Here is a 25,112-nt window from a genome sequence, read left to right as displayed (position 1 = left end):
TTCTCTCCCTGGCAGTTATGGCCTCTGAGGAGGAAGAAATGGTTGCCATGGAAGTGGGGTCACCACCCATCCCAAAGAAGAGTACTCCAGCTGGGCAATTGGATCAAACTCCAAACAGAATAGGGACCAAACTATCTCCGGAAGCTCCTGGAAACAAGCCAGACTCCCAGGATTCCAAAAGTGAGTGCTTTTCTGATTATGACTCAACTTCATTCTGTAATTTGGCTCCGTTGCAGCTGGCCTCTCCTGCTGAGGGGGAGGCACTTTCCTCAGCTACTTCAGAGGAATCCTGGGAGCCTTGTTTTGTTGTTCTTTGTTGCATGTCATTTTCATTGGGGAAAAAAATAAGCTTTTTTTTATTCCCTACATGAACAAATTAGTGCCCAAATCCATCACTTACAAGGCATCTCGCAGTTATGAACAAGCGCACAAGAGTGGCCCTCCAATAGCAAGCCAGTGGGCGTGACAAAATGGGAAGATATCCGTAAAGGAAGAACTCGATTATGATGATTTATTGGTGATCGCACCCACTGCGTGCCAGTCACTTTCCAAAACTTTAAGAAGGATGGTCTCTGCTCCAAGGATTAAGAACCAGACAAGGGCTTTATTGGCTTCTGTTCCTGATTATCCAGACCCCACATTCCTGCTTTTATTCCTACCTGTTTGTGATTTAATAGACAGCAAGTCATGTTAAAAATAAATGAAAACGCCTTGCTCTTGGCTGTTTCCCTGTTGCCTAGAATTATGGGGAATTGTCATTGATGTGGGAAGGTACTTGCAGTTCAAACTTCTTCCATCCTCATCATAACTTGGCAGAAAGGGACTCTCTGTGGTGTTGCATCCGAAGAAGTGGGCTGTAGTCCACGAAAGCTTATGCTCTAATAAATTTGTTAGTCTCTAAGGTGCCACAAGTACTCCTGTTCTTCTTTTTGCGGATACAGACTAACACGGCTGTTACTCTGAAATCTGTGGTGTTAGTCTGCCTTGGGCAACAGTGGAGTTTTCAAGTAATCTCTCTTAAAATCACTGGATTAGCACCATTGGGCTCTTCTATTGCAATCCCTCTTCATTCAAAATTGAGAAAGGAAAGGAATGGAGCTGGCAGGCCAGGCCTCTGTGCCTATTTGGTCCGTGGGATGATAGAATGAAAGATGGTCCTGTTGGAGCAGGGCAGTACTCACATGTTGCTGTGGTGAGGAGTCATGTTGGCAATTTGCCATGAGCTGAAGGGCTGGCTCTAATATGAATAAATTGGAGGGGACTACTGCCACCCTTGTTCTTAGTACTCTAGCGTGGCTCTGCAGGCTAGAGGTCCCAGACTACAGCACCTTATTGTGATCAGAGCAGTCATGGACAATTTTCCAAACAACACGCATCGTGATGGAGCATTACATGGCCTCTTAGACTATCTGTTGCACTCTACTGCCACGCAGGATAGTTCCCATGATACCTTCAGTACCCCAAATGTGGCTTTGTCCAGTACCTTCCATAGCAGATCATGCAACCTTCTACTTATGCTGAATCATCAGGAAGCTTTTCCTGGTGTCTGTCCTGAATTCTGCCCTTAACCAATCTCTTCCAGTTAGTTACACTCCCAAATAGCTGTGTAAATTATTCCTCTCTGTCCTGGGTGTTTGCACCTTTCAGATGTCTTTAGGCAGGTATGTCCCTTCTCTGTCCTTGTTAGGGCTAACTTAAACAGTCTCAGTCTGACCTCATAACTGAGTCTCTCCAGCCCCTTGGTTTCTTCCAGTTTGTGGGTTTGCTGATAATGAGATGCCTAGAAATGTACACAATGTGCCAGCTTAGTTTGCTCCATATCCCTTACTGTAGTCCCAGAGTGGGACAGGCAGCAGAAACCCCCTGGGTACCATTTTGAAAAGGAATATGGGTGCTTCTGAAAACGTTACCCATGGTCCCTGGCCTGAGAATTATAGTATAACCTAGAAGCCATACAATGAAAGACTAACAAACTGTGAGGGGGAAGGGAGGGCAAGGTGAGCAGCATAGTTAACAGCTGTAGCGGGCTGGCCCAGATCTGTTGTCCTTTTTCTGCCGTATCACACTAGACTCATACCTGACTTGTCTGCTTCCCCCTCATCCCCAGCTTCTCCCAGTTTATTGCTGGTGGTTGCATTGATACCCAGAGGCCTTGGTTAGGGCCTTAATGTGGTAGGCACTCTGCCGACAAGTGGACCGAAGGCAGTCCCTGCCCCCTGAGTGCCCACAGTGCAGGGTTCTGATCGGTGGCGACAAGGCAACAGGAAAGATGGCTACATTTGCATAAGTAGTCTTGGGAGTTAAAGTAGTTTAGAATTGCACTTTGGGATGGGGGGCTGCTTCCGGGCACTGAGGACAAGGGCACCCGGCATGAGCCATGCAGGGATTGTGCGCTGCACCTTGTGAAGCTCTGTGACTCACTAACAGCTGCTCTTCTTTTTCAGCTCAAAACCTCACGACATGCGAGGTCTGTGGCGCCTGCTTTGAGACCCGCAAAGGCCTGTCCAGCCACGCTCGCTCTCACCTTCGGCAGCTTGGCGTGGCAGAGTCCGAGAGCAGTGGAGCTCCCATCGACTTGCTCTATGAACTGATGAAGCAGAAGGGCAAACCTGACAGTAGCCCAATGTCCCCAACGCTCAGCAAAAAATCCAGCTCCCCCAAAGAAGGGACAGGCAGCTCCCCACGGCCAACACTGCTGTCTCTCAGCAAGACAGGCGACCGCTTGCCAGATCCCCCTGTGAACAAAGCGATCAAGTCCCCACCAGGCTTCTCCTCAAAGAGCCTTTCACAACCAGGATCCCCGCTCCTCAAGAAAGTGCCACCCACGCTCTCAGGATCTCCCCCTCCGAAACACCCAGAGGACAAGACCCCCAAGTTGCCCCTGAGCCCTCTGCAGAGCTCTCCAAAAGCACAGTGGCCGCAGACCGAGGAGGAAGGGCCCTTAAATCTAAGTGAGTCTCTTTACCTTTGGTGTTTCCCACTAGATATGTGGCAGGAGAGCTGAGTGTGTGGGAACTTGCTGACCAAAACTCGATGCTGCTATCTTGTTGGGTAACCTGCTACAAGGCATCCCTTCGCTGTCATGTGGGGAGAATGGGTGCGGGGCTTTCCTGTCTTTCAGCCATGGGTGGGACTCAGTGTAGCTGTCAGCAGTTTTCCAGCGAGGTCCCATAGGGGCTGCTGCCGTCTAATCTGGATACACCTTGCAAACATCCACAGGGCAGTGAGTCCCAACTTGGTCCTGGACTGCATTCCGTGTGTCTTTCTGACAAGCGTGTGGCTCCTTTCCCGTCTCTGGAGGATAAGTGCTAATCATAGCTCATTGTGGGAGGAGAGTGTCATCTGTTTCTGATTTAGCGGGTGAGGGTTTCCTCCCCTGCCCTTCTCTCCTCCCCTGCCCAAACAAATCTGGGTAAAGTAAGTGCCCCTGCTACACCTGCATCTTTCCACTGCTCCCCCGCTCCTACCACATTTCTCTCCAGCCAGATAACTGGAGCAGGCCGCCTCCTCAAAGACCCCCTGCTGCTTTTGCTGTGTGTTTGTACCAGGGCAGCCAAATTGGTCGTCCATCTTGCTGTTTCTCTCCATGTGTGCAGCAGCCATCTCCCCAGGCCTGTTCTGGGGGCTAAGCAAGTCTATCAGCCGTGCACCTGACCCCACTTATTCCTGGAGGGGAGTCCCTAGAGGGCACCCTCCTGTAAGATGCCACTTGCTGCCTTCCAACTTTGTTCCTAGACTCTGTATAACTGTTCCCTGCAGTGCCCTGTGTCTGTTGGGAAGCAAAGGGCATTCTGGGGTACAACAGCCAGTCGGGGAGGAATCCTAGTCTGAACTAGTTTGCCAACCAACTAGCTTTCCTTTTCTACAACATCTGAGCTGAGACACCCCGTAAACCAGACCGAGTCAGTGCAGCGACTGTTCAACGCGGCGTGGTTGAGTTCTGAGAAGACTCTTCAGTTCTGCATAGAAAGCACAGGTGGATTTTTCTCAGCAGCTCCTGTCCAAACTGGGCTGCAGCAGTTCAGTGTCTGTTAACCCTGAGTGAGAGGTGAGGCGTCGGGTGCTGACTGCTTGTGGAATTGGCAACTGGAAATAGTCCTAAATACACACAACGAATTACCCAGTCTCCTCCAGCACATGCACTCCACTCCTTGCTAGATCTCCTGCGTCAGGGCAGCCCATGGTTTTACACACTGTAAATGCTGCCATATCTAAGCTCAGCAGAGTATGGTTTAGAGCCCGACTTCTGTTACTTTTCAAGTAACATTAGTTTTGATCTGACAGGACTAGACTGAACTCCTCTCTCTATGGAAGTGGACCAGAGCAGCACAAGCTGTTGCATACTCCCCTTTCCCCAGGGGCCCGGGAATGACCTGGAGCGACCTTCCCTGGCACTAAAGGGAGTTTGGCCTCTGCCACCTCGCTGCAGAGGGTGAGGACTGGATGTGCCACAATCAGTCCTACTTGTGCTGATGTGTCTTGTCTATCGTCCATTTGGATCTGGACTTTCACAGACCAGCCATCCTACCCAGGCCCCTGCAGACGAACAGTTCCATGTCCCAGTCCCCCTTTCTATTGTTCATCAAGGTTTGTGTCATTCCAAATGGGTGACTGACCTTTGTGTATCACTTAATGAACTCTTCCACAGCCTAGTTTGCTTGAGCACTAAAGCCCTGAATCCAGGCTGATTAGATGTGGATGATTCTGCTGGTCTTATTCTGCTGAAAGAAACAGTTGGGAAAGTGACTGTCTGCTTGACATGTTTCTCTGACTGTCTCATGCCCTGGCATCCTCATGTCCCAATCTTCCTTAGCCCAGTTACGACGACCAGGCCTAGACTTCTCAGTTATCCAAGTTACTGAGACAGCAGTGGGCAGTGCTCCCATTGATATTAGGGCCCCTGTGTTAACCTTCACCTAGGCTGCTGGGGTCTGGCTGGGCAATCTGGAGAATAGCCAGCCATATACCTGAGTGCAGATTTCAAATCAAGAGGCTTGCCATTACCTGACCTCTTATGTGCTTGCTTGACATTCATAGACTTGCATGGAAGAGACTGCCACTATAAGCACATATGGCAGTTTTTCTGCAGAAATGTGCATGAACTTTGTGAGCTTGTAATGATCCATGCACCAGTTCCGCATGTGCTCAGTAACAACATTCCAGTCTTCACTCTTAGTTGCTCAAGTGAGGGCTCTTTCCCTCAGAAAGTCCCAGCCCTCGTTAATCTCTTGGTGCCACCTGTGGGATAGCCTTGCCATTCATGGCCTTGTGGAAGTCACCAACTTTGTAAAATGAAATCCCTTTTAAAATCAGATCATGTTTAAAATTAGGTCTGAGATGTTCCTTGCTACTTAGCAGGGATGGGGAAGGAGAATGCTCTGGAGTTGGTTGTATTCAGTTCTGTACCAATGTCAAAGGAGCACAGCTAGCGTGCGGAGCCTGTGTGTCCAGTATGATTTTAAGGTTTGGTATCGCAAAGAACTGGGGCTAGGGAACACCAGGCATTTAGCTTTGTTTTTAGTCCCATCCTGTCGCAAAATATTGGACTTTAAAATCACTCCATTCTGATTATCTTCTTGCTTTTTCCAACGTTAAATCTGACCTGACTGTAGCAGCTGGTACCACTGGGGTCAGCTAACGCTGAAACTAGAGCCTTATGCCATCTGACACTTTGGAGTTCCAGCTTTCAAATGGTGTAAAGCACTAATCTCTAAATTTAGCGATTCATGGGATATTGGCTATTGAAGTAATGTGGGAAGGACTGCTTAGCTGGAGGACCAACACCCAGGTTTTCGGGAACAGTAACATTCTCCAGAGGCTGCTGCCGGGCCAGCGAACCCAAAATAAAATGTTGATCCCCGATTACTATGCACAGCCTTTGGCTACCACTTTCTAAAGCGGTTTGGCACATGTAAACGGAGACACAGAAATGATGGAGAAGCCCTGAAAGTCAAGGTTTCTGATGGAATTCCAGCATAACCGTCAGGGAGCGGCAGCCATGCTGCCTGGGCCAGCGTGATAATTTACCTTTCCTTTAGGGCTGCCTGTTTAAAATCTCTAGAGAACGCAGCATATAACCTCTTCACTGGAGAGACAACCCAGGCCACTTGAACCAAGTCCCTTTTGGGTTGTAACTGGTGCTTGAAAGACATTCTCCTCGGTGACCGTATGTATTATGATCGATGTGTTTTCTTTCCGCAGCTGTAGATAGTGACTCGGGCAAAGAAATTGACTGCCAGTTATGTGGTGCCTGGTTTGAAACCAGAAAGGGGTTATCGAGTCATGCTAGAGCCCACCTGAGACACCTGGGAGTGAATGATCCAGATGCTAAAGGCTCTCCAATTGATGTTTTAAATGACCTCATCCAAAGTGAAGACTTCAAAAGCCGTCTTTCCTCTCTCCTCCCTAGTGAGAGAAAATCATTAGTGGAGGCTGGGAGCTTGGACAGACCCAGCCCAAAGAGCACAGCAGCTGTACCTGCAACAGGCATGAAACAACCACCTCCACCAAGGCCTTTGGGCAAACAGCCAGCGATCCTCTCGCCTCACTCCCTTCCACCATCCAAGAAACTGAAGCCACAAACCCACAGGTTGTCAGCTGAGGCCAATCTGCAAAGAAAACAGGGTCTTTCCTCCAGCGCGTACTGGGCTTCAGATGCTGGGATGTCTCCACTCAACCTCTGTAGGTTCTCTCTCATCACCGCCTCCTCTTCCCTCCTCCTCTCCCCCTTGTTTACATTAAGCAAGGCCTGAGGCCACTCCCTATCGAGCCTTCACCATTGTTTGGCTAAAGCAGGGAACTGGGCATCAAGACTCCTGGGTTTTGTTCCCAGTGCTGGGATGGAGTGTGGCCCAGGGGACTGGGAGTCAGGACTCCTGGGTTCTGTGTCAGGGCAATGACAGAGAATAAACGGCTCTTGGTCGCACGCCCCTTGCTTTTCCTTTTCCCCATAAAGTGCTCTCTCACACCACTTTCTGAGCCAGCTTCTGTGTCCTTCCTCAGCCAGGCACACACACCACGTTCCTACCTCAGTCCTGAGTAGATAAAGAGCCCAGCCCCTTCCCTTCCAAGGTAACACCAGGCACCTGCTTGGGCACCATCCATTCAGGAATCCTTGAGTCAAACGGGTTCTGACTGCTTGACCACCCAGATCAGGGAGGGGAGGCCAGGCTGTTTGGTGCTCTCACGTTGCAGAACGCCTGTCGCCTTGTGCAGCCTGAGCTCTCTCAGTGCTGCTCGATAGACAGGGACTGCTGCACTTTCTAGGGTACTCGGTGACCTAGCCTGTACAGGATGTCATGGTGACTCAGTGCCTGGACCCTGCTAGAAAGCCCAGTGCTTGGTGTTTTCATCTTGGGTTGAAATTGCCCTGTCTGTCCTTGGCAGAGGGGGAATCAGCCTCTCTTGTCCTTTCATTTCAGGCCAGCATTCATCAGGCCTTTGGCCTGAGTCTGGTCCCCATCCTGGGAGGGGGGGGTGTCTGTTTCCATTCTCCCCTTACCTTGGTGCAGAGAAGGAGGCAGGTTCTGCTTTCGCCTTCAGACGGGGAGGGGTGCTCAGTGACTGTGGCTGGTTTGTGCGTTCTCTTCTCCATGAGCCGGTGATTTAATGCTGACTGGCTGCTAAGCTTTCCCCCTTTCAAGCAGCCTGTAAGACGATGTGTAAGTTGCGCCCGCTCACCGCTAAGCATTTACCTCCAGGAGATTGCATGGCTCAGACTGCAGCTTGCTTATGGTGGCAAAAAATATATACTGCGTCGTGTTACTCCTCTTGCTCCTTCCAAGCACACGCTGAGAAATCAGGGGTTCCTGGATCATGCTGCACGCAGGCAGGTCTGCAGAAGCCAAGAGGGGATGGGGTTAAGGGTACGTTGCATTTGAAGGAAGGGTGCTCAGCACTTTGATTAGCCAAAAATGACAAGGACCCCCACATGTGGTTTAGCTGCTTGGTGGACAGCAAGCCAGTGCGCGATACAAACCAGGGTTGCCGGGCTGACTGGACAGATCATTCCAGTGTCTGTGGGAAGGAGTTTCAAACAAACGTGGAATGTATGTCTTCATCCGGGCTCTAGCATGCCTGCAGGTCCCCTTCCTTTACTCCGCACCCAACACACACACACACACACCCACCTCAAGCCTTGGGCAAGCAGGACATGCACACAAAGGAAGACACTGAAATGACTGTATTCTCCCAGGCCTCCTGGATCACAGCTCCTACCTAGGCCTCCAGCCATTGCGGTTGCTGTGTCTAGGCTCACCGAGAGTGCCTGCTCTCTGCCCCACCATCAAAGCCTGCCCTGTGTGCTCTGTCCTCCCCTGCACTGCCCTTGCCTATCGCATTTCCCAGGGATCATTGGATGGTTTGATTCCTTTCATTGAGTTTGTTCTGGGATCAGCTTTGCCATTGTCTTGACCTCTGGCGCGTGGCGTGTTTGCTTTGTGCTGTCTGGTTGGGGGGGGGATGATCTTGCTAGTGTCCCAGTGGCATAGGGCTGCGCCTGTCAGGTGCTACAGTAAATGCACGTCTCCCCTCCTTGTTTCAGCCTCTGGATCGGAGCCCGTGAGGGATATCAGGTGCGAGTTCTGTGGGGAGTACTTCGAAAACCGGAAGGGGCTGTCCAGCCATGCCAGGTCCCACCTGCGCCAGATGGGGGTGACCGAGTGGTATGTCAACGGCTCCCCAATCGACACGTTGCGGGAGATCCTCAAGCGCAGAGCTCAGCCCCGGGGAGGCACCACAAACCCACCAGCCCCAGGGCAGAAAGCCATGACCAAGACCGTCATCGGCAGCATGGGATCGCTGGAGCCTCACAGCCCAGGAGAGATTCACGTGCCCTCCATGCCCAAAAAGGTCCAGCAGCCAGGAAGTCCCATGGGACACTCTCCTACCTCCTCCCCTCCCCCAACAGCCAGGAAGATGTTTCCAGGGATGGGCCCTCCCTCTTTTCAGAAGAAACTGAAACAAGACCAAATGAGAATGGAGATCAAGCGAGAGATGATGTCTGGGAGTCTCCACGGTGAGCCCCATCCATCCAACAGGACCTGGTCTCCGCGGGAGGAGATGTCTCCCCTGAACCTCTGTAAGTGGGAGCAGTAGCACTCCTGCTAGCATGGTGGGGTGACTTTGACTTCAGTGACCACCTGCCATAATAGGCAAGAGCTTGGGGGGGAACAAATCCGTGTTTGGCTACAGCAGGGGACGGAGTCAGGACTCCTGGGTTCCGTTCCCAGCTCGGCCGCTGGCCACTTCGGGCACGTTGTTTCCCGATCTGTTAATTGGGGATCACACTTATCTCTCGTGGGGTGGGTGACAGTATTGGTAGCGTGGTTTGAGATCCTCAGGTGCCACATTATAGATGCGGCAGAATATTAGCAGCTATGTTTAATCTACGTGTTGTCCCGGTGCCTCCTTGCTACAGAGATAGAGGGCTGCAATAGCAGAGGTGTGGCTCGCCCGCCTTTGCTGTTAGAGCTTCTGTGGCGTGCCGGTTGACGGGGGTGGAGTGCGCCAGTCTGCACTGCCCAGTGAGTCTTCCAGGGGCTGGATGCTGCCTGGGGATTCTAGTCACTCCCTTCTCTGTCTCTGACCCCTGCAGCCTCCCGTGCTGACCCCGTGAGGGATATCAGATGCGAGTTCTGTGGGGAGTACTTCGAGAACCGGAAAGGGCTGTCCAGCCATGCCCGGTCCCACCTGCGCCAGATGGGGGTGACCGAGTGGTCTGTCAATGGCTCACCCATCGACACGCTGCGGGAGATCCTCAAGAAGAAGTCCAAGCCCTGTATGATCAAGAAGGAGCCCCATACTTCCAGCATTGAGCCCCCCAAGCCGATGGCAGAGGAAGGTGCAGCCCTCAAGTCCCCTGGGAAAATTCTGCAGGCCATGTCCCTCTCCCCGCTGGGTGGAAGGACGGGGAAGCCCAGCCCCAGCGGTTCCAGCATGAGTCGGGAGATCTCGCTCTCACCACTCACCAGCAAATCCCACGGGGGCTTCCTGACTCCACTCTCCACCAAGCGGCCACTGCAGGAGGAGCGGCTTGGGGGCCATGGTGAAGTGAGGCAGAAGACCTACATCCAGACCGAGCTGCCCTTCAAAGCCAAGGCAGCTCATGACAAGCCGGCACACACATGTAAGTGGGGGTGGGGGCGGGGGCAGGCAGAGAGCTGTGCCAGGGCTCCATTGTGGCAGGGGAGACCGGCAAAGAGCCCTGCAGGGGCTGGGTCCCTTCACAGACGGCCCAGTGGAGTGCCATGCCAGGGCCCCATCCTATAGGGAGGGATGGGTGGGTGGAGAGTCCTGCTGAGCTGTATCCCATGGAGAGGGGGACAGGTAGCACCCTGCTGGGGTGTTAACGCTTTCCTTCCCACTTCCCAGCAGAGAGACTTCCTGCTTTGTTGCCTCTTCCATTGCTGCCCCGTTCCCAGAAACCAAGAGAGCGTAAAGGGACTGGGGAGTCCACTGCTGTGGGCCTCTGATCTGGTGCCACAAACCTGCCACGTCATAAGAGCAACTTGTCTGGTACCAGAGGATGTTCTGAGCCCTTACCCCAGGTACATCTATACTGCAGCTGGGAGGCTGCTTCCCAGCCCCGGTAGATGCGCTAGCTCCGCTGAAGCTAGAGTGCTAACAATAGCAGTGTGGCTGGGGTAGCATGGGCGATGGCTCGCACTAGCACCTGGATACAAACCTGCCCAGACCACCTGGTATGTATCCGGGTGGCTAGTCAGAGCTGCCCACCTGTGCTATTCCTGGCCACACTGCTGTAAGAACTAGCCTCAGCAGAGCTAGCACCTGTCCGTCTACCCGCGCTGGGAAGTAGCCTCCCAGCTGCAGAGCAGACCAACATCCAGTGAGACCCCCTCAGGGCAGAAGCAGCAGGATTAGTTTAGCCACCTCCCTACTCAGCCTGGCCTGGAAAGCCCCCTGCAGTTCTCAGTGGACTACAAAGACCTTTGCCAGTGGTCTCTGGACACCACATAACCAAAGTAACGCAATTCACTACCGGGTAGCCTGGGGTAGTGGTCTGTGACCTTCAGGATGGCCAACAATCTTCATACAGCCCACTCCATCCCACAGCCCTCTGCAGATGCAAAGGATTGTGGGGAGTTGGGTCACGAGACAGTTCCAGCCATTTTGTAGGTTACAGACCGTAAGGGGTGAGCTCCAAAGCAGATTCCACAGCCTATGGAAATGCTGCCCCCTCACTCACCCCACCACCACCCCAGACAGACCCCACGGAGGAGGAGGATCGGGGAGAGGGCCAGGGACCAAGCAACTCCTTCCTGTTGGATCCTAGCACCCCAGTGTTTCTCTGCCTTCCAGCTGCTGGGAGGTGCTTCCCAGGCCCTCTGCAAGCTTTCACTCCCTGCTCTCTCTGTCTCCAGCCAGTGAAGCCTGCTGCGAGCTCTGTGGCCTCTACTTTGAGAACCGCAAGGCACTGGCCAGCCATGCTCGGGCTCATCTGCGGCAGTTTGGTGTGACTGAGTGGTGCGTGAACGGCTCACCCATCGAGACGCTGAGCGAGTGGATCAAGCACAGGCCCCAGAAGGCCGGAGCCTATCGCAGTTACATCCAGGGGGGCCGGCCCTTCACCAAGAAGTTCCGTAACTCATCCCACTCACGGGAGCAGGACAGCACAGGGAAGAGGCTGCCCCTGGGCCTGCAGCCAGGCGCCATGCCCTTCATGAGCAAGAGCCTGGTGGGCGAAATGGGGCACAGTGAGCCCAGTAAACTCCTGGATAGGGGCAGTGGTGGGGGTGGCGAGCGGCCCATGGTCACCTCTCCCCTGTCACTGGTGAAGGTGGAGGAGCATCGCCAGAACATCAACAGTGAGTTGGGAGCCGTCTCTTATTGCCCCTGAACTCGCTGCCAAGCAGGAGCATGCAAACACCTTTACCCTGGCGTCTCTCTGGGGGTGCTGTGGGCTGGAAAAGCTTGGGGGACCCTTGTCCAGAGCACTACCCCCAGGGAGGGAAGGATGAGCCCACAGGTGGGCAGTCGGCATCCTGTTTCCCCTGTCCTCTGTCCCCAGCCAATCCACCACATGATGACACAATTCCTGTTGGTGAGAGGTGGTGGGATCCATGGGCAGCAAGTGAAGCTTCCCCTTGGGGACGCTAGCCCCCTGCCCCGCCTCTTCTGGCCGAGGCCACACCCCCACTTGCTGCTCTCAGCCCCCCTGTGGCTCCTGGGTGGGGGGGCCTGAGAGCTTGGCCCCAGCCGGGACCATGATGAAGAGAACTCCAAGCCTGGAGCCTCTTCCTCCCCCCACAGTGGCAGGGCTCTGAGCTTGGAGCCTCTCCCCCCATGACCCCATGCCATTCAGCCCTGCAGCCCCATTCCACCCCCACTCCTCCTCTTCCCCCGAGGCCATGCCCCCCCTCGCTCCTTTCTGCCCCCTTTGCCCCCGGTAGCCCCGAGACCCCCAGAAAAGCTCTGTGCCCCCACCACTGGGCGTGAGAACTCCTCCAGCCCTGAGGCTGTGGTGGGGGGAGATTTTTCCAGGGGCTCCAAATTGCCAGAGGCCCCTGGGCACAGGCCCCATGGGCCAGTGCAATAATCCGCCACTGCCTTTCCTCTTCCCCCATGCCCCCCAGCCATTACGCGCCGCCCATGGTGGGATCATACGACCAGTCCCCTGGGATGGGAAGCCGGGGGGGGAGGCACCGTAGGCCCTTGTAGCTCAGCATCAAGCTTGTAGCCTGGGTGACACGTGCCTGCCAATGGTGCTGTGTTCTGAAGATGCCTCTTCTGTCCTAGAGTTTGAACGAAGACAAGCCAAACCCCCAGAGGCCCCCCTCTCCCGAGAGGAGGCGGCCAGCGACTTCCAGCAGAAAATGGAGGAAGCTCGCCAGCCACCACCCAGGATGAGACCAGTGCCCTCGCTGGTCCCCAGGCCTCCGCAGACATCCTTGGTGAAATTTGTGGGTAACATCTACACCCTGAAGTGCAGGTATGTCTGTAGAGAGGGATCCATGCTCCCCCCATCCGGAGTGCTGGATGGCACCCAGTCCACAGCACTCTCTCTTTGAGGGCATGGACTCCTGGTAGTGACTGTGCAGTACATGCAGAGAGACCCCACCTACGTGTAGCGTTTCCTAGTGATTCCTAATGCCAGCAGCTGGCCCTCAGCCTGCCATCAGTGCCTTTAGTCTTAGAGCCCTTTCATGCTGTGTAACCACAGCCAATCCTGGCTATGGGACCCCTCTTCCTTTAAGGTCCTTCCCAGTATTTGCCATGTGTGGAGTTTAAGGTAACGTTTGGTTTCCAGAAAGGGCCATGTCTGTCTTTGTGTGGTGCTGAGGTCAGTGGTAGCTGCTCCCCCCGAGATTGGCTTCTCTGGATGCCTGACAGTCAATACAAAGTCTTGACAGTTAATAAAACAACCTCCTCCAATGCACTGCGCACATCTGCATCCTCTCTCCCCATTTGTTTGCTCCTTAGAGTTGGGCTGCAGTGCCCAGAACAACGGGACTGGTCCCAACTGGAGCCATAATAGAAATATTCAATGAGGGTCTCATCCAGGGTCTGACATTGTTCCCCCTTCCCCTCCCCTGGGTGCAGGTTCTGCGAGGTGGAGTTCCAGGGCCCTCTCTCCATCCAGGAGGAGTGGGTGCGACATCTCCAGCGACACATCCTGGAAATGAATTTCTCCAAAGCCGACCCCCTGCGCAGCGAACCAGAGGCCCCCGAGGTGCAGGCCATAACCGAGGCTCAGTAATGGAGCCCGCTGGCCGGCGTCCCTCTGCCCCTCTCTTGTACGAGCACGTTTCCAAAGGAGCGCGCTGAAGGACTCTGCTGCAGACGGTTACCAAAGGGAGGTAGCTAAATTCTTACTGCTGGGCTCGGCAGCCTCCTGGAGCCCAGCTTCCCCTGTGCTGACTCGCATTGCATGGGAGTGCCAGCGTTGAGCACTACGGGACATAAGACGTTCTTCTGGGGGAGATAACCGTTACAGACTGGAGAGGGGACCCCATGGGGCTCCCACGAAGTGGGCGAGGAGGTTGCTGCACAGAATCCTGATGGGTGTGAAATGAGACTCATTTTCCCAGCCAGGAAGGGGAGCTCCCTGCAAAAGGGGATGAATGTGGGGATCCCTCTTTCCCGCTAATGAATGCAGATTAGTCCAGAGACTCTGGTCCCAGAGAGGGGAGTGCGTGTTTGCTCTGTTGCGATTCAGGTTTCTATGAGGATTGCGAACGTGACAGTCCATCAGGCCATCTGTAACGAGATAGGGAGAGGGGAGAAAGCAACTCTGTCTGTGATGGTGAATATTGTTAATTATGTATATGGCCCTAGAGTGAATGTATATTCGATTCCTTAGACGACGACGAATTTAGTTCACGTAGATGTCAGAGTCCATTCTTATTGGGTTGCGCTGCATGTTATCCATCCCCCTCCCCCAGACAATACATCACTGGTCAACTTCATCCCACACATTAAATGGCAAATCATGGATTTACTGATCCTCCACCCGTCTCGTAATGTCTACATTCATTCTTTCCCTCCCCACAACTTCTTGCTGTCCGGTTGTTGTCCTAACCATTTCACTTGAGATTGTGCAGTGCCCCGCGGGTTCCTGTTGCTGTTAGCTTCCCGTGGCGGTGATCCAACACTACCGGAGGGGGTAGCTTTAGGCTGCACGCTGCCTTCCTTTCCTTTCTTAGCCTTTGATTGTAGAATGTCTTAAGATCTCCGCAGTGTGACCTCCCGCCCCACCTGTCTGACGGGTGGGTGCGTAAACTCCTCCTGACTGAGTTCAGGTGTGTAAATACCAGCCAAGTCTATCCCAGGAGGCGTGACAGCAGGCATGGGCTTCCAGGGTTCTTTGGGGAAGTGCTGAGTGCTACTAACACTTTTCCTGCCAATTCAGACTCCAAAACAGCAACAGTGGCGGTCGCCAGCTCTCTCCAGGAGAACCTGGACGTTCTCCACTCAGCCCTGCTCGCTGTTGCTTTTTATGTCTAGCTGCATAGAACCTCGACTTTTTTAACTCTAGTTTTATGTAGAAATAACGAGCATTCATTTTTATTTGGAATCCCAAGCTGAGCAGAGCTTGGAGGGAATTTACCTTTTAACTTTTTCATTGGGCATATTCTGGTTATTAATGTACCTAGGAATATGTAAATTAGATTAAACTTCTCTTCTGGAAACTAAGCCAAGCATCCTACGGTGTGTGCATTTATATTATCCAGACAGAAAGGAGGGGGAATCGGATGTTGTTTGCACAGGGGACCATCACAATTTAAGAGGCAAAATTCCTTCTGTGATGCTTTGATAGATAAATCCAGCTGGGAGTTTTCTATGAATTGTTACCTCTTTATTTACTGACCATAATAAGTCAGCTTGGGAAGATTCGCTTTTCGGAATTTCTGCAGACATTTTTCCAAGTATCTTAGATTTTTTCACTAGCAGGAAATCTCCCCCATCGCCCTCATTACTGGTTCAGAATGGAATGGCTGCAGAAGGCAACTCAAACCAGAGTCAGCAAAACCATGTAACCGTAATTCACATTTCTTCACTGCAGTGATGGGCACCGATTTCAATTCACAGACTCTGATGCTAGGCGTGATCGCTACGACTGATCTGACCAGCTGTAGACTTTTTCGTAGGAGCTAGATAACAGCATGTCTTCTAGACAGAGCTAATCTCATAAAAATCAATCATTAAACACCAGTTTAAACCAAATCTTGCCACTCACACGGTAACCGAGCTGCCCAGGTGTCCGAAGGTAGCCAGCAATGAGGTTCCATCCATGGAGACTCTCCCCGAGTTCGTGCAACATAAAACTAAGCCCTGTCCACGTTGCAAGGAGCTCACAAAGTTTATAGACGGGCCCCTAGGAATGCTAACTTCAGCCTCTGTGCATCTCATCAAGGTCAAGGCCTCCCTCCAGCCATACAGAACAGGCCAGAGAATTTCAGCCAGTGTCTCCTGTATCTTGTAGTTGAGCTGGGCTTGTATTCTGCTGGGATTGTTGATTCATTTCACCTGCTCTAGGAAGCCATGTCTGTTTTCTCTGCGGCTGCCTCCTGCTCTGGGGGAATGGGTTGGGCAGAGAAAAGTCAGGGCTGATTTCTCTGATCCCCTGTGGAGTCCCAGAGTGGAAGTGAACTGAGCCGGCTTCCTGAGGCATTTCCCACCTCCAGGCCATGTGTATGCTTGGAAAAAGGTGTAAAATCCTCACAGAGCCAAGGCAAAGGTGGAGTGTTACCTGGGGGAGCTGGTCAAAGTGAACCCTTGAGCACTTAACTCCAGAAAGCTTTGCAGCTTACCTCCCTCCCTGCTCCCGGTGGTCCACAGGCCTGGTCCAGCTGCTCTCTTTGGAGAGGGGTGACTTTGGGCCCAGCAAGCGTTGGATTTGAATAAACCCTTTGGTTACCGTTCCATTGACCAGTCAGTTGTGTTTGGGGGGTTGCATAATTCTCCCTGCTGAGCCCCATTCTCAGAACACAGCCAGCTGATGCAGGGCTCTGTATTGCCAGTTTCTACTTAGTGTTAGAGACCAAGCTGTGCACTGGCTACCCTTCGCTTGCTTTCAACAATTAAAATCCAGGCCTCTTGCACAACACAACCCACCGTGCAGCTGCACACACTGGCTGGAATATGTGACAGACTCCAGGTCCTGCCGGGGTGGAGATGATAAAAAATCAGAGAAGAGTTTTTGAATCTCACTGCATTGCTGCAGCAAGGGCATAGGGGACCCAACAGGGGCCACAGCAAATCCACTGGAGTTTGGCAGGAGAAGCCCAAGACAACCCTGCGTCTGGGAAGGGGGTTAGGTGCAAAGGCTGAAGGAAGCAGCTGTGGCAGGGGGTGAATAGTGCAAGCAGAGGTGACCTGTAACTCTTGATGGAGGGGTGTCACAATTTAAAGGTTGGGGGAGGGCACATTATGCCCCATATGTTGCCTCTGGTCTTTTCCCAATCCCCCGGTGCCTCCCACACACTTTCCAAGCTGGCACCACCTTGCCCCCAATCCTCTCACAGCACCCATTGCCTCCCTGTTGCAGGCACAGCACAGGCTGGGGTGGGTTCCAGACATCTACCGCCCAAGCAGCTGTGGGCGAGGAAGGGACGGGACTCACACCCCTCTGGCCGAGCTGCGCTGCCACCCCATCTCTTTCCTTCTCCAGGCACCTCCTAGCAGGCCCCAGTGGGAGCACTAGATGCCGGTGCCTTTCCCAGGCACATCCCCCTTAGCCACGCTCAGCTCAACTCTCACCCTGGCAGAAATCTGAGGGGGGAGGGTGATACACACACCCCCCACCATGAGTCATGATGCACTGTTCTCTCACCGCTCCAGTCATTGGGCACGAATAGAGAGGACAAATCAATCTTGTTCTTCAGAATTGGCTTGTCCTTGTCATGATCTTTTCCCCTGCTCCCCAAGTCACATGGCCACAGCCCCACCTCTGTATCCAAGGGCTGGGACCCTTCAGGCTCTGCAGCCACCATGATGCTTTGTGGGGACTCAAGAATACAGCATCTCCTGTATATGTCACTCTGAAGCCTCCGTAGCCTGCTCCTTCTCCCAGCGGCATCCCTCTGTTCCTGGAGCTGGCTGGGTAGCACAGTCCTTCCTTCTCCTGCAGTGAAACTGCTCCCCAGCCCCAGTGGAGATGGCCACTTGGAGCCATGGGTTTTGGCTGATCCACGGGGTGTCCAAGGGCCAGGTGCTATGCTGCCCCCCTACCACCCTTAGCGTATTTGTTATCAGGCAGGGGTATTGCTAGCACTGGAACGTGGCCAATGAGACACTTGTTCCTCCCAGCTAAATGCCAAGGTGTGGCTTAAGCACCTGTGCATTTTGTTCCTGGCCTTGCGGCCCCTTTTGCCACTGGAGGCCTCTAAGACCTGCACTGCACATGCCCCCTGGTTCCCTAATCTCCTTCTGGTCCACATGCAGTCCAGGGTTTCCTGCTAACCTGGTTTCTGGACCTGTTGGCAGTATCTGCCTGGAAGGTTTTCTAGCTGGTCCCTCCAGGAGGCACTAAAGGCCTCATCCACAGGATTTACATCTCCTCACGGACCGCGTGTGTGTTCGGCTCTGGAGTGCGGCCAACCTGCCAGAAGCCAAACAGCAGGTAAGCAAACAGCTGTGGGCAATGCGGGATGGCCAGTGCACAGTGCTCCTCCCGCTCCTGGGGAAGGGGGAGTACCTGATTCACTGCCCTAGGCAAATGCAGATAGAGCACTTCCTCTTCCTCAGGCTGAGGAGTGGGCTACACTACACTGTTAGGTCATTGTGTCACCCTATTCGTGTATGTGTCTGCAGCCATGCAGTAAAACCACCTCCCTAAACCGCCATGAGTCATGATCAATACACTGAGTGTGATGCTTTGCAAATCTAGACACGGCCTGGCCTATGTCAACCCCAACAGTCCTCCAGCAACGGGCCCACAATGCCCCATTCCCAGCGACAGTGACTGCTTTGGTCACAATTGCAAACTCCACTACCTGGGTCATGGAGACTGGCGGCCCTGCCCCCACCTTTAAAGCCTCCTGTATGTTTTTGAAATGCCTTTTCTTGATGGCCCAGCATGGTGTGCATGCCTCGCACCACTCTCCAGTGGACCAGGCCGGCTCCATGCACTAGACACATTCCTGCCTGCAGGAGACAGGAGATACGGGATCACCTGGGCTTCTGGGGAGCAGAGGCTGTGCGGGCACAACCCCAGAATAGCTGTAGAAATGTGGCCGTCTATGACCAGATTGCACAGGAGATGCAGGTGACGGCATATGACAAGGATCAGCAGCAGTGCCACATTACAGGAACAACAGCAGGCATACCATGGCCAGGGAGGCCAACAATCAATCTGGCGCTGAGCCCAGTTTGAAAACAAGCTGCATGCCGTACTAGGCAGAGATCCCTCCAGCACCCCACAGACCACAGTGGATACCTCCAAGGACACCAAGACAGAAACCATTCCTGTGAGCCGGGAGACATGGCAGCTGGTGGTCCAGCTATGCCATGAGCCAGGACCTGTTCAAGACTCCACTGCAGTCTAGCCAGTCCCTCCAACTGGGCATGGACAAGCCCTATGAGGGGAGAAGAACCTCAGGTAAGTGTGTGCCTGCATGTTCTCTTGCGGTGTTTAAATGTAATGGTGGCACCCAGTCCAGCCCCACATTAACAAGACATAGCTATTGACTTTTCATTGTTTTATTTGTACAAGAGTGGTGGCAGTGCAACAAACAGAGGCGTAGTTGGCATGTGCAGTTCATTCTTCTGTAGGGTTAGGCAGGGAGGCAGAGCAGTTTGTTTATATACTTAGGGATGTTCTTTGCATCCTCCTGAGAGAGCTCAATGAAACATCCATGGAGGTACTCTGCAATCCTCTTGCAATCTTCTCCTGAAGGTTTCAGGGATGGCAGCCTTATTCCCTCCTCCATAGTAGGATTCTGTCCCATGCCACTCAGACATGAGTTCAGCTGGCACCATTGCAGTAAACAGGCTAGTGGCATATGGGCCTGGGCACCTTCAAGATACCAGCAACAGCCTTTGCCTTTGCTACCCGCAGGAGTGAGAGAGCAGCTAACATCACCACCACCTGTGGACAACAGTGCCAATGCCCTATGCTCATACCCATGGAAACAGGGCCCAAAATTGTATTGTTTAATACAATCAAAACACTTAGTGCTCATCTCCACCTCCCCTTCAGGGGCCATACTCCCTCTGGCTGGGGCTGGAGCCTGTGTTGTGCAGAGGCGAAGTGTCAATAAGCATGTCTTATTTTTTTTAAATGGGAATAAGGGAAGGGACTTCTGAAACTCCCACTTTCCATGGTGACTGTAAATCCAATGATCCATCTGTCTGTTTTATCCATTGCAGCCTTGGGGGTGCCCCCTCCACAGCCTCGAAATGCCTGACCCTGACGAGGAGAAAAACGAGGAGTAGGGCTGACATATTCAGCGAGATCCTGCAAGCCAGTGTTGCATCGGACTGTAAATAAAAAGGCCTGATGGGCCAACATGGCAATGGCATGGTGTGGGACAGAGAAATCAGGAGACAATGGAGAAAGACCCAGAAGCCCCAGCAGGAAAAGGAGAGGGAGACATACCAGGATATAATGGAGCTTCTCAGGCAGCAAACACACATGCTGCAGATTCCACTTGACCTACAGGTCCAACATTCACAGACTCGCCACCCATTGCAGTCCTTGGAGAACTCCAGTTTAGCAACTCCCTACCCCTACCACTCTATGCCAGGGAACAGTACAGCTTCACGTACAATGACCTGGGAGAACCATGGTTGGTGTAGGTGTAGTCAAAAGGGATTATGTTTGTGCACTGAAATTGACAAAAATGTTTGGTGCCTTTCCAACTTTGAAGTTTTGTTCTGCTAATTTATGGTAGACGGTTGTCTATTTTTATCTGCACATTGTTTTGATTTGGGGGGGGTTGTTGTTTTGTTTTCTTTTTCAAATAATAGAAATTTAAGTGGTAAAATCTGCTTCATTAGTTCCCTCTACATATTGTTGAATGCAGAGCGGTACTCAAGCCCCCACTACAGGGAAGGGGAAAGCACCTCAGAACACATAGCAGTAAGAAAACACGCAGGCCTCTGGGTAAATGTACTCTAAGCACAGCATCAGTCCGAGTATCATATTTCTAAATCTTCAGCAAGCACCTCACAAATCTTTCCAGCGCACAAAGCTTCATGCCTAGAGAATAGTCTACACAGCCCAGGAATATGGCTGCCTGTTTGTGTTCTTTCAAAGCCGTACTCAACAACATACCTTCATGCTGCGCTCTCACAATGGCCCTTGTGTCTGGCTGTTTAAACGCAGCAGACAGCTGCTGTGTCTCTGCCCTCCACCCTGGTAGTGACTTTTCCTGCCTTGCCTCACCCATATTACGCAGGACCCAACAGGCAGCTAGAATCATTGGGATGTTTTTCTCACGGAGATCCAGTTTGCTGAGTAAACGCCATCAGTGTCCAATCAATCTGCCAAAAGTGCATTCAATTCCCATTCTGCCCCTGCTGAACTGGTAGCTGTAGCTTTTCTTGGTGCTAGCAAGATGGCTGGTGCATGGCTTCATGAGCCAGGGGTAGGCTAGACCTCAGGATCACTACTGGTATTTCAATATTTCCAATGATAACTCACCGTGGGAGGGGGGGGGAGAGAGGAGAGAGCCCCTGCTTGCAGCTTTCTGAACAGTCCTGTGTTCTTAAAGATGTGAGCAACATGCACCTTCCCTGACCAGGTCACACTGATGTTGATGAGGCATCACTGATTGCATAACTATAGAAAACCAGCCCTCGATGCTGATGTACTCTGGGGTAAGGTGGGTTGGGTCCCAATGAGGGATATCTGAGCGATCACCCCCACTGCCGCAAATTCATCTACGTTGCCCTGCACCTTGTCCTGCGTAGCAGGAGACAATTAAAGGCTCTCCACACTTGCATCACAGCAGCCCCACAGTGGATTTTCCAAGTTCACAATTATTTCCCGCTGCCGGGTAGCAATCCGGCATTGCAAGCTTCCAGAGTGTGACCGCTGCTCGCTTCCCCACTGTCAGTGCAGCTCATTCTGGTGGGTTGGGGTGAGCTCAGCACACAGTTCTAGGAATGTGGCCTTTCGCAGCCAGGAGTTCTGCAGCCGCTGCTCATCATCCCAACCCCGTATTACGATGCGCTCCCACCTGGCAGGGCTCATTTCACAGGTGCAGACGCAGTGTTCCATTGTCGGCAGCTGTTATACCACCACCAGCCTTGAATGGGTTTCACTGTGTCCCTTAGCAATCAGCCTTTGAAGACATCGTCACGGCCCATGTTGTTGCAGTTCCTCCTGCGGGTCTGTGACTACCACAGGATCACTCAGCCTGCATTTTCAATGTTTGTGAGAACAGTGCAGAGCTGTTCAGGCTACCAGCTTCTGTCAGAGATGAGAGGCAGAAAAGTGCTATGTGGGTTTGTTGGATCTTTTTTTTTTAAATGTGCAAAAATGATGGGATCTGGATGTCATTATGGGAAGGCAAAAGTTGCATGCTGGGAACTTGACCCCTAGATTCCTGTGTAACTCATTTCTACCCCTCAACACATGAAAATTTCCCAAAAGTCATTGCGCTAGATGGTGGTGCATGGCACACTGGGATACTCACCTGTGGTGCACCACACTGTGCAGACACAAAAGCGCACCCGGTGAGTATATGCAGTGCGGGTACAAGCAGCCAAGTAGGCACGTACACAAGCCATATGAAAACTTTGGCACCTGTACACCAACCTAAATTGTATCGTCCAACATGTGAAGAGTAGACATGGCCTACCTGGGGGTTGTGAGGCTAGCCTGGGTGCACAGAATCGCATCAGGCCGTCCTCCTGGGGGCCAAGTTAGCAAGTCGTTTAAATGCGTACACACACAAGCTCACCGTGGCTGTACTTCTTCCCAGGAGGGTGTTCATGTACGCACACGTGCGCACACACACAAAATCACAGCAGCTGTCCTTCCTCGCCAGAGGCTGCGTCCATTTCCCAGGGTCAATGTAGTAGCTCACCAAGGGATCAGGGTAGGCTGAGCAGAGGAGGATGAATCACGCCATAGTCCTACCTGCAAACGATGCTATAAACCTGCAAGGCTGCCCCCCACCATCCCAAAGGGGCATGTTTTGGGGCGGAGGCTGCTCCTCCCTCCATGAGCCAGGCTGGGTCATAGCCATAACCTCATGCAGCACCAGGCTGGTCTGCTGTCTCAGGCGCCCCCTGCTCGGAGCACGTTTACACAGGACAATCCTGTTGGGCACCGTTCCCTCCTCAGGACCTCACTAGGGCCTTGCCTTTTGGGTGACAGCAGCATAGGTGGCTCTGGGATCAGCTCCCATGCCTGTGCACCATGCTATACCCCTGGGCTCCTGGGGTGGTTCTCGCCTGTCTGCCAACTGGTGTCTCCCTTGGAGTGCGTAACTAGCACATCCCTCAACCACTACAGGCGTTTTTCTAGCTAAGCTCCACCACCTGGTCATAAAGAAGCTCAACCGGCAAGACTCCTTCCCCTGTGGGTCGGGGTGAGGCCCCTTGTTAGAGGCAAAGAATGGAGATGGAAGCTGTTTGTTTCCCATGGGTTACGTTTTCATGACATGGGTTTCGGAGTCCAGCTGAATCGTTAGACCAGGCTAGGAGTTAATGGTTGACAGGGTTAAGAAATTTAACTCTGATATGACCAGAGCCTCACCTTGCAAATGTAAATCAGACACCATGCGTTACACTTTGCTTGGGTGCCCCTGCCCTGGAGATGAGCTTTTTCTACCCATCTCTTTGGCCCAAGCAGTTCCCCAGTATTCAGTGCCTTGCAACACTGTTCCCATGAGGAGAAGAAATGGCTGCTCCACGTCCTATATTTCTTTGTCTGTAAATAAACAGGATTGCAACAAAGACCTGTCTCCATAGATGCAGCAGGAACAAACAGCAACAGGCAGTTTTCTTGCTCATGATTTCCTAGCCGGCCTCACCATCCAGTCCTAAAGAGCTCTGCTCTGCTTCCTTTCAGGACAGCCCTCACCCCTGCTTCTCCCACTTTCCCGACCCTTTCCACCTTATGCACAGTTGCAACCAGTCACTGCCCAATCCCTACATGTGCAATAAGTCCTCAGACCCACATGGCTGGCCAGTGCCTTGAGCGATGGCTTCCGTTTCCAGCTATCACTAAACAAAGGGGCATTTAATTGCTCCTTTATTTAGCTTGAATGAAGGGTGCTTAGTACATGCATCGACTTAATGCAGCACAGTGACCGATGGCAGCCATTAACACTTTCCAGTACTGCTATTCTCACAGAGAAAAGCTGGCAGATACTAGGCAGCACAGTTGTTCCCTCTCCAACTACAGTGACTTTCAAGGTGATTTTGCTCCAAGGGACTCAGTCATTTCTATTGCAGCAGCAGTTTGGATCAAGGCTGCATTACGGTGATGCAGTAAAACAGCTCCCCAAATGGCACCAAGCCATGGACAACCGATTGCGGTTGATCCAGCGCAAGTGTAGACACTGCATGACGAATGGTGTCCTAACAGTCCTCCAGCTGCTGTCCCACAATGTCCAACAATGACTGTTCTGGTTGTGAACCCACTGCCCAGGGGTCACAGAGAACAGAAGGACCCCTCCCCCTGCGCTTAAAATACCCCATGTATTTTGTAAATGCCCATCTCAGTGAGCACATCGAGCAGTTCTCCATTGTGGTGCACAACTGCCCAACCAACCATGCCGGCTCCACACACTAGACATGTTCCTGCCTGGAACAGACAGGAGGTATTGCAGTGACTGGGCCTGTGGGGAGAAGAGACCACGCAAGCACAGCTACAGCCAGCCACAGAAACAGGGATAGCTATGAAAAAATTGCATGGGGGATGCAGGCAAAGGGGTGTGACAAGAATCAATAACAGTGCCATGTGACAATGCAGGAACTGCAGCAATCATACCACAAGGCCTGGAGGCCAACAGGCGATCTAGTGACGAGCCACAGACCTGCCACTTTTCCAATCAGCTGCATGCCAAGTTGGCCAGAGACCAGTGTTCCTGCTAATTTTTCCTACCCACATGCGGAATAAATTGTGTTATGTGCACCAATTTGGAGGGGATATGTGACATCACCTTCATATTGGTGCACATAACAAAATTCATGTGGTGGGGGTGGGGCCGAGGGGTTCGGCGTGTGGGAAGGGGCACAGGGCTGGGGCAGAGGGCTGGGTGCAGGGGGTGAGGGCTCCAGTTAGGGGTGAAGGTTCTGGGGTGGGGCCAGGGATGAGGGATTCAGGGTGCAGGAGGGGGTCATGGCTGGGGCAGAGGGTTGGGGTGTGAGGGTTCTGGGGTGGGACCAGGGATGAGGGGTTTGGGGTGCAGGCTGCCCCAGGGAGAGAGGACTCCCCCCAGCCCTCTCTCACCGCAGCAGCTCGGAGCAGTTCCAGTGGGGCTGGGCCGGGGTAGGGCTCCTTTCCCCGGCAGCTCTGGTGGGCCTGGGCCAGGCCGAGGGAGGGGGCTCCTCTCGCCTGGCAAGTCTGGAGTTGGTCTGTGCTGGGACGGCGGGAAAGGTACCTCTCCCCGCCGTGGCAGGTCCATGCTGGGGCCAGCAGGAGGGGCACCTCTCCCCATTGCCCGGGCAGCGAGTTGTATGGCCCCGTGGTG

General features: G+C 52.9%; 1 protein-coding gene across 8 annotated transcripts in view; it reads left to right on the top strand.

The window, feature by feature from the left end:
• The window catches only part of WIZ (WIZ zinc finger), a 146,092-nt gene extending 130,939 nt beyond the window's left edge, over positions 1–15,153 (top strand). For 7 of the 8 annotated variants that reach the window (XM_054012357.1, XM_054012356.1, XM_054012361.1 and 4 more), the window contains 8 exons: positions 16–180; positions 2,445–2,951; positions 6,202–6,681; positions 8,543–9,079; positions 9,596–10,126; positions 11,382–11,825; positions 12,757–12,949; positions 13,561–15,153. In XM_054012357.1, coding sequence (XP_053868332.1) covers positions 16–180; positions 2,445–2,951; positions 6,202–6,681; positions 8,543–9,079; positions 9,596–10,126; positions 11,382–11,825; positions 12,757–12,949; positions 13,561–13,717 — 3,014 coding nt within the window. In that variant the 3' untranslated portion in view covers positions 13,718–15,153. The remainder of the gene's footprint in view (positions 1–15; positions 181–2,444; positions 2,952–6,201; positions 6,682–8,542; positions 9,080–9,595; positions 10,127–11,381; positions 11,826–12,756; positions 12,950–13,560) is intronic. The other variant, XM_054012358.1, reaches the window with a different exon arrangement.
• Positions 15,154–25,112: the final 9,959 nt, after the last annotated feature.

Source organism: Malaclemys terrapin, chromosome 23, assembly GCF_027887155.1.
Source record: "Malaclemys terrapin pileata isolate rMalTer1 chromosome 23, rMalTer1.hap1, whole genome shotgun sequence".
Taxonomy (NCBI): domain Eukaryota; kingdom Metazoa; phylum Chordata; order Testudines; family Emydidae; genus Malaclemys; species Malaclemys terrapin.
This window is presented reverse-complemented; position numbering and strand designations above follow the sequence as displayed.